The 15,418-nt window shown below is 33.6% G+C and overlaps 1 protein-coding gene across 8 annotated transcripts in view; it reads right to left on the reverse strand.

The window, feature by feature from the left end:
- The window catches only part of LOC129809801 (uncharacterized), a 106,005-nt gene that overhangs the window by 32,805 nt on the left and 57,782 nt on the right, over positions 1–15,418 (reverse strand). For all 8 annotated transcript variants that reach the window (XM_055859900.1, XM_055859898.1, XM_055859904.1 and 5 more), the window contains exon 3: positions 10,602–12,006. In XM_055859900.1, coding sequence (XP_055715875.1) covers positions 10,602–12,005 — 1,404 coding nt within the window. In that variant the 5' untranslated portion in view covers position 12,006. The remainder of the gene's footprint in view (positions 1–10,601; positions 12,007–15,418) is intronic.

The raw sequence follows: 15,418 nt of genomic DNA on the forward strand, positions 1-15,418 counted from the left end.
CGTATTTGGCGTTCCAAAATTAGGTAATACGGAAAGTTTCATAACAAATTCGTCTGAAAGCCCAAGTACTTCCTTGTGAAACAAACTCTACAAAAACAACATGTTTTTTGAGAGGAAGGAGAAGCGGCGTGGATCAGAGATCATATTTTGCATCCTAGGGTTGACTTATGGGAGGGAGGTCTGCCCAAGACTAGAAGACGTTATCTCTATCCCTCTGTTGGCCCTAGAAAAAATCTTTGGGACACCGATGGCCCTATTGTCCTCAGAGGGTTCACGAAGAAGTCTAATAGAGATTTTCAAAATAAAAAATAAATAAATAAAACAAAAAATCCTTTAAATTTCCCAAAAGTAAAGCAAAATGCGTCAAAAATGGGGCAATTTTGTACACCCAAATTTCCTCTTAAAGTTTTTCTGAAAAAGTTTAATTCTAAACTACTCCACTCTCCGCTATGGCTTAGTTTCTCACTAATAAAATCATAAATACTATTCAGAGCATCTATAAAAAAAAGAAACATGTGAAAGTGCCACCTGAAATCAGGCATAAAAATACCTGTATTCAACAATAACCTTACACTCTTTTATTTTATTATTTTATTGAAAATCGGAAAAAAGTGTAAGGGCCAAGGCAAGTTTTTTTTCCACTGCGTCGTTTTTTATCCACAGCCATTCACCAGAAATGAGAGCCACAACAAAAAAAAAGAAGCACATAGAAAATTTATTGTGACGTTGTTTTGCAAAGCCATATCTAATCCTTACACACATTTTCCCATTCAAAATCACTATCCAATGGATATTCTGTCGAAAGGGTGACACAGTTGAGTGTCATGATTGGAGGTAATCTTGGAGCAAAAGCTATATAGCTGCAATAATTAACAGTTTAAGTGCCTTTCATCAGCTTCCCCGAGGCTCCAACTATAGACCACAAAAAATCAATTAAATGTTTCCCAGTTTTCTTGCACACATTTTCGATGCGTCAGATGAACTTTTAAGCACATTTTAATGTTTCCCAAAGTAGTAGCTGTTAAGTTTTCTTGAAGGGACTCTCTATTTGGAATTCCAACAGTGAAATTGAAGGGAAATTCAAGAGAGAAATTCTCCCAGTGAAATTTCCCGAAGGGAAAAGTACCTATTCATCGTCTCTATTAATTACAATTTCCTCAAGAGAACATGATCAAAGGTAATACAAGTCGGATAATCCAATGCGAAGTAAAGAGGATTGAGTGAATTGAAAAAGGGAATTATAAAATGAATTCATTTGTTTAGAGATTTTTTTTATAAGCTGCCTTCCTCTCCAGAGTATTGAAATTTTCAACAAGAAAAAAAGAGGTTTTAAATAAACATCCACGTGCGTGTGCTGAGAATTTTGACCCATGAAAATGTTATTCATGTCGAGTCATGTGTTACAGTAAAGAAATCAACTCTCAATTATTCCTCCTTGAGACAAAATACTTGATGAAGAACATTCCTAAGCTTGGTCAAAGAAGCATTACAATACACACCAGAGAGAAAGAAGTCATCACTGCTTTTGGCACGTCTCTTCTACACTCATTAGTTGCCAATGGCAATGAAAAGGAATCATCATTTTTCATCTCGATATTCAGAAGGATTTTCATCATATTTATCCACAACTTTGGTTCTTACACAACCACGAGATCTTACAATTTGTATAGGCCTCGGAGAACTTGAGGCTATGGACAATTAAATACTCAAGTTGCGTGGGCGTGTGTATATATATCTACACTACACCCGTACCAAATGCGATGACTTTGTGCTTGTCTTACAAGCCAAGATATTTCATCAATTAGCATAATTAGAATTAACGTGCACGAGAGTCCATTTCCCTTTCATTTCATAAAATATCATCATGCTATTAATGTGCCCAAAAGAGAGATTTTTCAACCCAGACACATCACAATAAAATGTCACAATTTACAGACATCAAAGTGATAAAGGAAATGAGGTATTTTGTCACACAAGAGAGAAAGAGCATTTCTTTTAATAATAAAAATTTTCACTTTCACATCTTTTTTAGATGGATATTCACCACAGGGCTTTTCAGAAAATTTGTTCTTGTTGCTATTAAAAACGTAAATGAAATATTATTTTTTTTAGTTGGTGGGGGGTCGTTGAAAATCCAAAGACGATATCTCGAACCGTTTTGCTTATAAGTTTATTCATTCATTCATTCATTTTCAACCGCTTATCCCTATTATAAGTTTATAAAGTTTTAATAAAAATTGAATATTTTTGTTACTTTTTTATAAGGAGTGTTGCTTGGAACCTTGCAGACAGTTTATCATCTTTATTTCTCTAAAATCATTCTTAATACATTTTAAAATGAATAAAAATGAAGACATAGCATTGGTGGCCTATTTCGGCCACTTTCATTCTCAGAGTTCCTTGCCCTTCCGAAATTCTTCCAAAGTCTTTTTCAGATCATCTTGTTCGTCGAAGCGACATTTTTTGTTCTTTTTTGCATTGTACAATGTCAAGAGTAAGCAAAAACTAAAAATTCATGGAAATTTGAGTAACAAAAAATGTAGCCGAAATTGTAAGCTGGCCGGAATTTGGCACATTTACTTTAAGCCAAAATCCCGTAAGGGTCAAAATCCCGAGTGGGTTAAAGCCCCGAAAGGATTTTTCGGGATTTTAACGTTCGAAATTTTGGCTTTTCGAGATTTTGACCGGCACCGATTTTTGGGACATTTGCTATTTATGAAATAACCAACATTCACTAACTTAAGCCGCTTTTTCAGTAAGATAGAACAAAATAATCTTGGGAAAAATTGTACAGGAATAAATACTAGGGCGTTTCAACTAGGAAAAAAATTTTTTGGCACTATTCTCACGGTGCTGTATTTGATGAGACAAGAAAGTTTTTCTTCTACGACCATATGATCAGACGCTGTTTAGAGGTGGCTGAACGACCCTCTCTGTAGTGTAAAATCCGGTAAAATCAGAAATTTGTTCTACAGAGAGGGTCGTTCAGCCACCTCTAAACAGCGTCTGATCATATGGTCGTAGAAGAAAAACTTTCTTGTCTCATCAAATACAGCACCGTGAGAATAGTGCCAAAAAAATTTTTTCCTAGTTGAAACGCCCTAATAAATACCCTATAAAAATATATTAACTGGATATTAATTTTTTCATTCACGAGAGCAAAATGTTCCAACTTATCTCATGTCTGATTCTATTCTTTGTCCCAGCAGTTTTGCGAACAACCACAAAATAAGCTATGGAGCTATTCTTCACAAAATGGGAATTCTCTGATTACGAATGTTCCAGGTTTTTTTTCGGAAGTTTGAATAAAAAATAAATTGTTCATTTTGTGATATTTTGCTTCAGTTTGCTTCTTGATGAAAACAATTCTTTGGAGTATTTAGTAAATTTAAAAGCAACTCCGGTAGGGGAATTCTGTAACAATATGACAATGTCATATGACAAATTTTCGTGGTTAAGTTCGGGTGCAGAATAGGTCAGTAGGCATCAAATTGTTATTCCAAAGCGCTATGAAGTGCAGTGATTATGCAATAAAAATGTTTCAATTTATCATACGACTTTGTCATACTGTTACTGTAACGATATGACAATGTCATATGACAAATTATCGTGGTTAAATTCAGAGCCAGCATGGGCCAGTAAGCATCAAGTGTTTATTCCAGAGCTCTATGAAGCTCTCAGTGATTAAGATAAATCACATTTTCGAAAAGTTTTCTCGAATTTACACAAAAAATGTTTAATTTTGTCATATGACTTTGTCATACTGTAACAGAATTCGGTAAATTAGGGAGCAGAATAACATTATTAAAAGCTAGTGAACATCAAATGACCATTGCAAGTTCTCCATAATTAATATGGATTAATATATTAGTAATGAATTTTAATATTTGTCATATGACATTTCAATACTGTTACAGAATTCCTCTGCAGATCAGTTTTATGAATAACCCTTTCTTAGTTTTTTCTCCAATGTTTTCCACACGATTCCATTCATTAAAATCATCTTTTTCTTCTTCATTGACCCTCCTTTAGTCTCTTTTATCTCCAATTTATCACGATTTAGTGACTTTTTTGTCACTCACCGGCAAATGATCACCTTTCGGAGGGACGAGCCAAGAAACCGTGAGGCAAAATCACTGTCCCAATTTCCCATAACATCATCAACTGCGAATTTTGCCCCTTCTCTCCTCGTACAACCTCATCAACATCATGCCCATGTCTTTTAGCAATCATGTTACTAACAACAAACATCTTCGTCACTGACTTTTCAGAATGTTGCTTTTATAGCATCATGATGTACCTCTAATTCGTGTGAAAATGCCTCTAATCGAAAGATGTTGCTTTTTGTTCCACCTCTTCAATTAATTTGTACTTACGAGAAGTATCAAATGAACAAGACAATCTTTTTTATCTTGTTATTAAGACAGACACATTCAACCTAAAGATGGAAGAATGTAAAAGTTTTTTTTTTTGGTCTTGTCTTGACAATTTAATTTGACTCATGTCATCTTGTGATCAACAACAATTAAAGGGTTAATTTATTTGATAATTACTTAACTTCTTTAACTCATGACTTTCATTCCAATTTTCCCAGCGTTTTCTCTTTCTCTCTCTCTTGCTATGCTCTCTTTGACCTTATCTCTTGCACTTTATCTTGTGGTTAAAATAAAATTACCATGAGATTTTTTTTTCACATCTTAAAAACATTATTATATTGGAGATGATAATCATATTTTTTTCTAATTTTCCAGAGAAATTTCACAGCAAAAATTTCCACTCCAATCAATATGGAGAAAATTTAATTAGAGGAAATTCAATTTCACTGATCTTTTTGCAATCATAATCAACCCAATGATGAAAGAAATTGATGAAAAACTTCAAGTAAATTGTGTGATTGAACAAATTGGTGTACTTTTAACCCACATATTGCTCATAACTTAGCTTTCCCATAAAAGGCAACTTAAGTCCAATGATTTTTTTTCTGTGCCGTGAAGCAAAAGAATCCATTGACCCTCGACAGACACAATGTGGCAATTGTGAATCTCCTTGGGTCATCGACAATTAACATCGGTGGAATTGTGATCAACATCGCGAAAAAAGGTAAATTAGCCAAGACAACAATGCAAGAGAGAAAATTGCATTATTTTACTCTCCCTTATTGGCGCCTCTAATCACGTCATTTGCCCAATTATCTAATATAATCTTTCGATTTATTTATGAATGATTCCACGTGATCAGTAAAAAAAAAGATGAAAAGAGAAGATCACATTGAGTGTCAAGGACTCTCATCAAGAGTAACTTTTGGCACTGTCATCAACTGAGGATGAACAATCAGAAAGAAATCTCAACTTTCTTTCTCTCTTCATGCAAAAAAACATTGACAATCGATCGTCCCCCACAATTCAATCAAATTCCATCGGGCAGCAAGAATAGAAAATTGCACTTGCTCCCAATTTAACAAAACACACACCGCTCAATTTATGCATTTAGTAATGTCTTATTAATTTGAAATAATAGAGTTTGCTTTTGTATAAGAAAATAACAGAGAAAATCGTGATTATTCACCCAAAAAAATCGTGACAATACCAATGTTGAGAAATTGATCTCATGAACTATGAGACTGCACAGAAATTTGTCTCCTGTATCAATGGCCAAGAAGCAACTCAATGGAACACAAATAATGGCAATCATTTAAATTTATAAGAACTCTGTGTAGCCCACCATTTGACCGCGTCGTTTCGCCCACTTCAGCGACGATCGCAACTCTGTGTGTTCCAGGTGATCGTGGGTGTGAATGAGGCAAATTGGCGACAATTGTGTAGTCAGTCCTTAATCTCTTGCGCATTTTGTATTTTTTTTTAAGTCGCACTGATTTTTTATAAGATTGTATTAAAGCTTGGGAAGCATTTAATGATGATCTAGGCTTGAATCTCAATGTAACAATAAATAGTATTTTCCAAACTTTCTTCTATTATCCGAAAACATCGTCTGCAAAGTTGGAAACGGACGTAACTCAAAAAATTTCAACAACCATTATACTTCATTGATTTTTCTGAGACTGTACTAAAGCCTAAGTAGCATTTAGTGATGACCTAGGTTCGAATCTCATCATAACAAAAACACAAAACCTTTTATTATTTAATTAAAAAGCGGTAAAATTGAAGTTACTCGATTTTTGTTCCGTTATCCGATAAAGATCGGCTCCAAAATCAACAGCGAACGTAGCCTAAAAATATTTCAACTTAACCATATACTTCAGTGGAAATAAATTGCCTGTTATAAAGCCACAGCGATTTAATAAAAAAAAGTACAAAAATAAATAGAAGAAAGTTCCCATGCTTCGTACGATCCCAAGCTTCGTAGTGACTAAATTTTCCTTATGTTCCTGAATAAATATGACTCCGCAATACATTTTAAAAACTAGGCACCTTCCCCTAATTTTTAAAATATGGGTGTAATGAATCACATTTATTGAGAAACCTTGAAAAAAAATAGTCATTACGAAGCTTGGAATCGTACGAAGTATGGACACTTTGCCTACGAGTAAAAGAAACTGCGTTGAGAAGAACAACTGAAGAAAATAAATTCTCGTTGAAACATAATTAAAACTTTGAACCACTAAAAAGGTAGCTCATAAGCCCCTTAGTTTGTTCTTTACAATCGTCAATGATGCTGTGTGATATATTACTGAATTATTAATCGTGAAAAATTGCAATTATGGTACAATTGCAATAAAAAATGAAAAGGGAAAATATTTCCACTGATCATTTAATTTAGTACATGACTGTTCTCAAGTGATTCTGCATTAACAATTTTTTTTGTGTTGCGGCCTGTCACGACTATTTTCTCCAGTCCTTGTCGTGTTTTCGAACCACCAAACCACCAGTCTTGAAAGGAACCAAACAAAGAAAAGTCGATAATGCAGAAGATCTTGAGAACAGTAAAGTGAAAAATTAATACGATTTTTTTTTTACATTTTTTTGCTCTGAAGTACTTCTGCATTATCGATTTTTTTTGTGTTGGTTCCTATCCCATCTTTTTTCTCAGTCCTCGTCATATTCCAAAACCACCAAATAGTCGTGATACGAACCAATACATAGAAAAGTCGATATTGCAGAAGCGCTTGAGAACAGTAAAATGCTAATAAATGTGTTCAGGAGAAATATTTCCACTTTTCATTTTTCATTGGATTATAGCAATATTACACAACGTCTAATCGACCAAATCGATTATTTTAAACGCCAATTGATAATTTTCATTAAATTGTAAAATATTCCTAAACATACCAAGTGTTTTTAAATAAACAGGGTTTTTTAACAAATCAAAATTCTTATAAACTTCTCAAGAAGTTTACAGAATTTCTAAACCGGGGATTATTTATAAATTATTTACCATTAATAATAAACTATGATGAGTTACTAATTTCCATTTTAAAATTTTGCTGTACTAAATTTTATCTTCATAAATTCAAAGACTTTCGCGAATGAGGTTAACTTGACTGTGGGAACAATTCAATAGCGGAAAATTCATTTGTGCAGCCGCTCTATTAAAAACTTTTCAATATATTTGATCAAAGATTTTTACATCTCATGTACTAAAATTTTTCGAACATGTCTGACACTTAAGTAATGAAACGCAATTTCGAAGTAACTTTCAGGTTGCCACAATCACCACAAAAGCTTTAAATTATTTCACATTATGCTTCAAAATGGTTAAATACTGAGTTTTTACGGCTGAGTACAATCATGTACTAAAAGTCCCCAATTATATTTTTAAATTTAGAAATATTTTACATATAATTAAAAGCTTCTTAATATAGAGTATGTGTTTCTACTCCCTGATTTTCTCTATTAAATAATTATTCATGATTTCAGATAAACTCATAATTTTGTATAATCTAATTGCAGCATTACTGAAACGTTTGTAGTGAAAAGCAAAATAATAATTATCTTTTATGTTGAAATATTTTATGATTTAGCATACACGATATACCAATTTTATAAATGAACCAGTTTGGTACCATTATGTGCTAAACATTTACAATGTTTTTTGGAACAATTTGTACCAAGCTACTACAATATTTTTGTTATTTAAATGCCTGGTAGTGAATAAACATAAAACTTCATGTCTTAATATTTTCATAAATTGGCATAAAATGCTGAATTTTCGTAATGATGTATTTTTGTATAGTTGTGTACGAATTTCCAATGACATGTGTTAATTTAGCCAATTAGACGGCTAATGAATAGCCATATCGTTAATTTAAGGCATTTTAGTACAGACATGTTATAAGTTATAATTATGTTTACAGTCCTGGAAAATATTAAATACTTTTCCTGTTGTTGTTATGTTACTTAAACGAATGCAATGCACGGCGATATCTTAATATTCCATTTCGGGTTAAAATTCCGATTTTCCGTATTTGGAGTAATTTAGTACACCTTCCCATTTTTTATAAAATTATAATTTTTTTCCTTGTAAAAGTTCTGTTATATAAACTGCTGTAACGAATAATGATATCATTATTTTTTTATATCCCACTTTGTTTAAAAACGCCGAATTTTCGTAATGAGACAACTAAGTACAGGCATGTGCTAAACTCCTTGAGTATCATTTTGGAAATTTATCATTGAAAGCCCTGCAATAACGGTATTACTATTTTTTATATCCTCCTTCACGTAAAAATCGTATTTCCGTAACGAGTCAATTTAGTACAGGCACGTAAAAAACTCCTGGAGTATTTTTGAAATATTTTGAACATTTTCCTTGTAACAGTTCTATCATTTTAATGGCTGTACTAATAATACTGTAATGATTCAATTTAGTACAGATATGTGCTAAACTCCTTAAATATTTTGTTTCGGAGTTTTTAAACATTTTCCCTATAACTCCGTCATTTAAACGGATGCGGTAAATAGCGAAATAAATATTTTCTTTCGCATAAAACCAATTTTCCGCAATGTAAAATTTTAGTACAGGCAAACTATGAGTATTTTTTTTAAAGATTTTGAACATTTTGAATGAATAGTGATGTCATTTTTTATCTCTCTTTACAGACAAATCGAATTTCCGTAAGATGTCAATTTAGTACAGGCATGTAATAAACTCTTGAAATAATTTATTTAGAATTTTTTTAACATACCCTTGTAATATTTCCGTCATTTAAACAGCTGCAATAAATAGCGAAGTCAATATTTTCTTTACACATAAATCCGGTTTTCCACAATGTGGAATTTTAGTACAGGCATGTGCTACACTCATTGAATATTTTTTCAAATCTTCAAATTCTTCAATTTTTTTCCTTGAATAAATTCTTAGCATTGCTCTGTAACAATTTCGCAATTTAAACGGTTACAATGAATAGCACCTATTGTGCATAAAGACGGATTTTCGATAGTAAGCCTGTTTAGTACAGAAATGTGCTAAGTTCCTAGAGTATTTTTGGAAATTGTTTAACATTTCTCTGTAAATGGCTCAATGAATAGCGAAATTTGTGCATAAAAACAGGATTTTCCGTGATGAAATATTTTAGTACAGGCATCTGCTAAACTCCTTGAAGTATTTTTTTGGATATTTTGCACACTTTCACTTTAAAAGTTCCTCTGGTTCCGCAATTTAAATGGCTGCAATGAATAGCGCTCATTGTTCATCAAACCGATTATCCGCAATATTTTAGTTCAGACATGTGCTAAATTCCTTCTGTGTTTTTTTGACATTTTTTTTAACATTTCTCTATAAATGGCTACAAAGAATAACGCCCATTGCGCATAAAAACTGATTTTCCGTTTTTATGACGCACTTATTTATTGCAATCTGTATAAATAAATACAATAAGCCAAGGCGGAGCATTTTCATACATTTTCCGTAGAAAAGTATGGTTATATTTTTTCTTAAGTGATTTTTTAGTTTTAGTATAAAACCAAATGCAATCATTTTAAAAATTTTACCAAATGAAAGAGTATCTAATGTTATGTTATTGCCTCAAAATTTATAATGATTGCACGAGGATAACAGTTCCTAAAACTTATATGAAAAAGACGTAAAATTCGCAATTTTTTGAATTTTTCTGACAAATTTTCTATTTGTAACACCAGTAACATTTTAAATTCAATAAAAATATATTCTCTGTACATGTGCCTACCATTTCGTGTTATATTTATTTTTGTGGGATCCAAGACTTAAAAAGTATAAAGAATTTAAGAAAAATATACCATTTCTGAATTAAAATGCTCCATCCGTTAGTTAATCATCCTAGGGTATTTTGCACATTTTCCCTTTAATAATTCCCCCGGTTCCGCCAATTAAACGGCTGCAATGAATAGCGCTCATTGTGCATTAAATCGATTATCCGCAATATTTTAGTACAGACATGTGCTAACTTTCTCGAGTATTTTTTGGAAAATTTTTACATTTCTCTGCAAATGGCTGCAAAAAATAATGTCCACTGCGCATAAAAACTGATTTTCCGTAAAGAAGTACTTTAGTACAGACATGTACTAATCTCCCTTAAATATTCACATTGACTTTCATAATCCATTCACATCAATATCTCACAAAGCTTAACTGAAATTTCAAAGGGATTTTGAGAGAATTCAACTCACCTGAAGCTTCGAGGGTTCCTTGAGGGCATTTCTAGGTGGTGCTTTCGACGGGCACCTCTCGAAGATCAGCACTCTCTCGGCCACTGATCCTCTAGTGAGGAAAGGTCTGATGGGATTAGCTGTTTTATCCTTCACTTTCACTTGAGGCTCAGGCAAATGATGTGGCAAAATAGCTGCCTCTGTTGTTCGGAGTGTTCGGGGTTTGAAGACCTTTGTAGGTGCTGGTGTATCCTCTTTCTCCTTATTCACAATCACATTATTATTATTATTATTATTGTTTATATGAGGGATGACGGGTTTTGTGGTGGTTGTTCCCGTATTATTCCACACTTTTGCATGTGAAGCATCAATTGGTGGATGCCCAGCGAGATCTGAATTATTCCACTGTGGCAATTCTCCCGTGGGATTTGCCGTGGCATCTGTGACATCTTGATTGAGTGTCGATGTTATAACTTCAGGAAGACTCTTGTCATTATTGAGCACCGTGCCAGTTTTGAGGGCGTTTATCAGGCGCTCCTCTTCACGTGTCACCTCATCCATAAGATCAGCCGTCTTCTTTTTGGCCTCCCTACTCTCCAGCTGATGCTTTTCTTGCTGCTGCTGCTTCTCCTGTTGCTTCCTCACGAGTGCCACGGCCGTTGATGTTGGTGTTTCATCTTCAACCCGTCCAACTGAGCCACCACCAACCCCACTATTTGCACTCTTGCCCACCACAACGCGATTCTTAAGCGGCCACGAGGGTACGTGATTGATCAAATTGGCGGGTTTTGCTGGTGTCTGTGGCTTCTGTGGACTGGGTTCCCGTTCGCGTTTCCCAAGATTCTGCTCGATTGTATCGATCAGGACATCGGGCACATTCTTATTGAGTGCATTATTAACCCCAGCACTTGGCTGTGGACTGGATGTACGCGTAAATTTGGGCTTTACCACACTATTCCCACCACTAGTGTTACTCTCAAATTTCTGCAATGTATGCTTTATTGAGCCAATACCAGCAATTGGGGATGGTGATGATGATTTACGTGCGGCCGCTATTCGCGCCTTGTCCTCACTGACAAACGAATTGACCAACTTCTCTAAATTATTGTTCGACATGTCCGGCGCTTGTGCCAACAATTCGGCCACCGGTGACTGTGAATCCCTACCCACGACGACACGCTGACACGATGATGATGATGGTGTAAGCGTCTTCCCAAATGCGTCACTACCCGTGTGACAATTCAATATCTCCGTTGGGGCCAGCCCTCGTGCCTTCCACGTCTGATAGATCGCCTCCGCATGATCTGAGATTTGTTTGGCAATTGTCGCTATGTCCTCCTGACCCTCACTTGTTGCTCCAGTTCCTGCTGCTGCTGCTGATGGACTCCGCACTGTCGATGAGGACTGCTTAGCAGTAGTTGCCATACTGCGTGCGATAATTATTTTTTTTAACTTAATTTCCAATCTCTGTTAATTTGCCGAGAAGATCACATTATTGCGAAAGATTGTGTTTAATGGCATAGAGAGAGAATGAGAATGAGATAAGAATGAATATACTAAATTTATTATTAGAAGATTTGCAGCATCATCATTATAATCTGACGAAAATAATCTCAATAGAGTAGGATTTAATGAGATTAAACTTAGATGAACGCTCATAATCTCAAATTATTCTCATTAAGGCTGAAACACATTGACCATTGGAGATATGAAAAGTTTAGCCAAGACACATACAGTGATTGTCAATAATTTGTTTCATAGTGTATATTTGAGAAACTAAATGAAAAAAATGATAGAAAAAAATAACTTTCCAAATTTTTCTTTTTGCAAATGAGTTCCCTGTAATCCGTAGATCTTATTTATATTTCTCAAAAAAAAAATAAACAATTTTATTTCATATAAAAATAATTGTGAAAATTTCATTTCTTCAGAATTTCAATCAACAAATGATTAACACTAAACCTACCGACCGTTTTTGGTTCTTTTTGGTCAAATGACAAACCGCGGTAGGGTAGGATACTCTACAAATTTGTCTTGGAAAAGAGCAAAAAATTAAAATTTAAACACTAAAAAAATATATTATATGCACATTTTAAGAAATTCATAAAGTTTAATAGTGACATTGTACCGTTTAAATATGTGTTAATTTTACATCGGTCAATTTGACCGGGTCGTAGTAGGTTTAGTGTTAATACTACAATCAAAGACATTTTCTTCAATTCTAAGAACAAAATCAAAATTTCAAGATTTTGACATTCTGAAATCAAAAAATCAAGATCAATATGTCAAATTTGTGAAATGTCATAGAATCTTTATATCCAAGACACAAACCGTGTATATTTCAAGATTTCCAAGGATTTAAAGGATTTCTAAGGAACTTTAAGATACAGACAATTTTTAAGTTTTACATGGAATCCGCTTTTAATTATGAATATTTATATGAGAGATTTTAAAGAGGAAAAAAAGCCATGGCAAAGCGTCCTAGGCTTTGCGAAGTGCTCGACCTCGTAATTTAGTTGCTATACCTCAAAAGTACTTCCCCAACATATACCGTTTACCGATTCACAACCAATTTGAACTGATTCATAAATCACTCAAAAGATCCCCCAAAATAGTTTTAAGAGTATAGAATTGACTTTTGGACAAAAATTACTTATAGATTCTTAACCGGTTCACAACCGATTCAAACTGATTTATAAATCACTCAAAACATTCCCCAAAACACCTTTCATTTAGGATAGAAATGAGTTATTGGTTATGAACCGGTACAGTTTTATCGGAAATTCAAAGACCTTTCCAATGATCACAAATATGATACCAATCAGATGAGAAATACGCTCTCGAGAGCCTTTTTTAACCTTTGACCTAAAAAAACCGCCTGGGCAATATCTAAACTAAAACATCCAAAAATGAAAAAAATCAGACTACGCGTTTTCGAGCAATCTTAAAAAAAAACATAGCTTTGGAGGGGAAAGGAAGGGATGGGGAGGGGCATCTTAAAGGTCCCATGGTCGACTTATGGGGGTTTCCCCGAACGTCCAAAGTCTCTATCTTTAACTATATGAGCTATAGGCGTGGTAACGCCCGGGCAAACAAACAGCGTGACGTAAAAAACTCGAAACTTCAGATTTCCAAAATACATAAACGTATTAATACAGTCTATAATCAGTTTTGTTCAATTTTCCTACTTGAACTCAGTTGTATAATAATTTTTTTTTAACTTCTCACAGTTTTACAGCGTAAACGGTAACGGATATCAACTTGTGGTCTTCGGTGACCTCCACAAAAAAAACATTATTACTATGTAAACGTTTTTTCTGTTTACCCCTCCTCTTCTCCATTCCCTTCAAACCCGTGCTTTTGGTTTTTCTCAAAATTGGCCCAAGATTTTTCAATGATTTTCAGATGTATTTGAAGGTGCCCATGCAAACATTTCGTACATACACATTTATATAACCGAAAAATCTCAATTTTAAATTATTAAAAGTCAAAGTTTAATAACTTTGCAGGATTCATTTTTCAACCGATTTGGTTAAATTTGGATTTTTTTAAAAAGGTTTTGAAGTTTCCAATTCGACTGCATCAGTCTTAATTGGCAATGAATCAGTTAGATACCGGTAATTGATTCATTTTTTCGGAAATTATTTCTTATACTTGACTTTGTGTTTGTTCCCGAGCTAGAGGTCAAACGGTAAGAGATATTTACTTCCGGTCTTCGATAACCCTACGATAAGTGGACATTCCTCGAATGGTATTTTTTCTTTGTGCTAAAATTTCAACAAATTCTGTAGAGAAATTTTTCTTTGTCAAAAGTGACGTTGTTTCGTTTAATGGCCTCTACACATTGGGAGCAATTTTTGACAAAAATTGCTCCCAATGTGTAGAGGCCATTAGTGTAGAAAATTTTGAAATCTTGGTTTTTGACTGCGACATCTTAAGTTCCACAAATGCATAACGTCGGAATATGAATTCTTAATTTTGGAAATATTTGGATCTTGATCTTGGTCTGTTGATGAATAGGATCATTCACCAACCTGTCTTTTCTAAAAGCCTCTACATACCGAAAGTAATTTTTGAAAAGAATAGGTACTTTTTTTTAAAGAAAATTTCCCTATCATTGCAGGCAAAACGTCTATTTTTAAAAAAATCAATTTTTGACGAAAAATGCTTCCAGTGTGTATAGGCCTTAATGTGTAAAACAATAATCCTGCCGTTCAGACATTCTCAAATGGCTTTAAAATGCATCTTAATTTATAGCAGAAATATACTGACCGGTATTTTGATATAATGAGTAAAACTCAAATTTAGCACGTGAATATCTAAAAAGAAAATCATAAATTTTAAATGCATAAAAACAGTGAATCTTCTTGGTAAAGAAAATAATTAAGCAGTTTCATGGCATCTCACGGAATGGTTCTTTAATGGTTTAAAGTGATTTATGTTTACTTTTCTGTTATTCACAAACAAAAATTAAATTATATTTGTGACAAAAATGAAAAGTTTTATTGACTATTTCACTATTTTGATTTTTTCATTAAACTGCTAAATAATTTTTTTCATATTTCTTCTTCTGATTTTTAGTACTTAATGAGATAAAGCTTTCAGATGGTAAAACGAAAATTAATTTATTTCCAAAAACACAATCAACTAAAATTTTTTTATGTCTCAGCTGAATAATTGAATTTTTAAAGCAGGATTTAATACTTAGTAGGGGGAAGTAGGGCACCTTTGAAGTGAGGGAGCTTTAATTTGAGCTGGTTTGGAATTGGTTTGTGAAGCAAAATTAATCATAATAAGGTCCAGTTTTATATAAAAATAGGAGAAAAAAGCCCAATTTC

The sequence above is a fragment of the Phlebotomus papatasi genome, chromosome 1 (genome assembly GCF_024763615.1).
Source record: "Phlebotomus papatasi isolate M1 chromosome 1, Ppap_2.1, whole genome shotgun sequence".
Lineage (NCBI taxonomy): Eukaryota > Metazoa > Arthropoda > Insecta > Diptera > Psychodidae > Phlebotomus > Phlebotomus papatasi.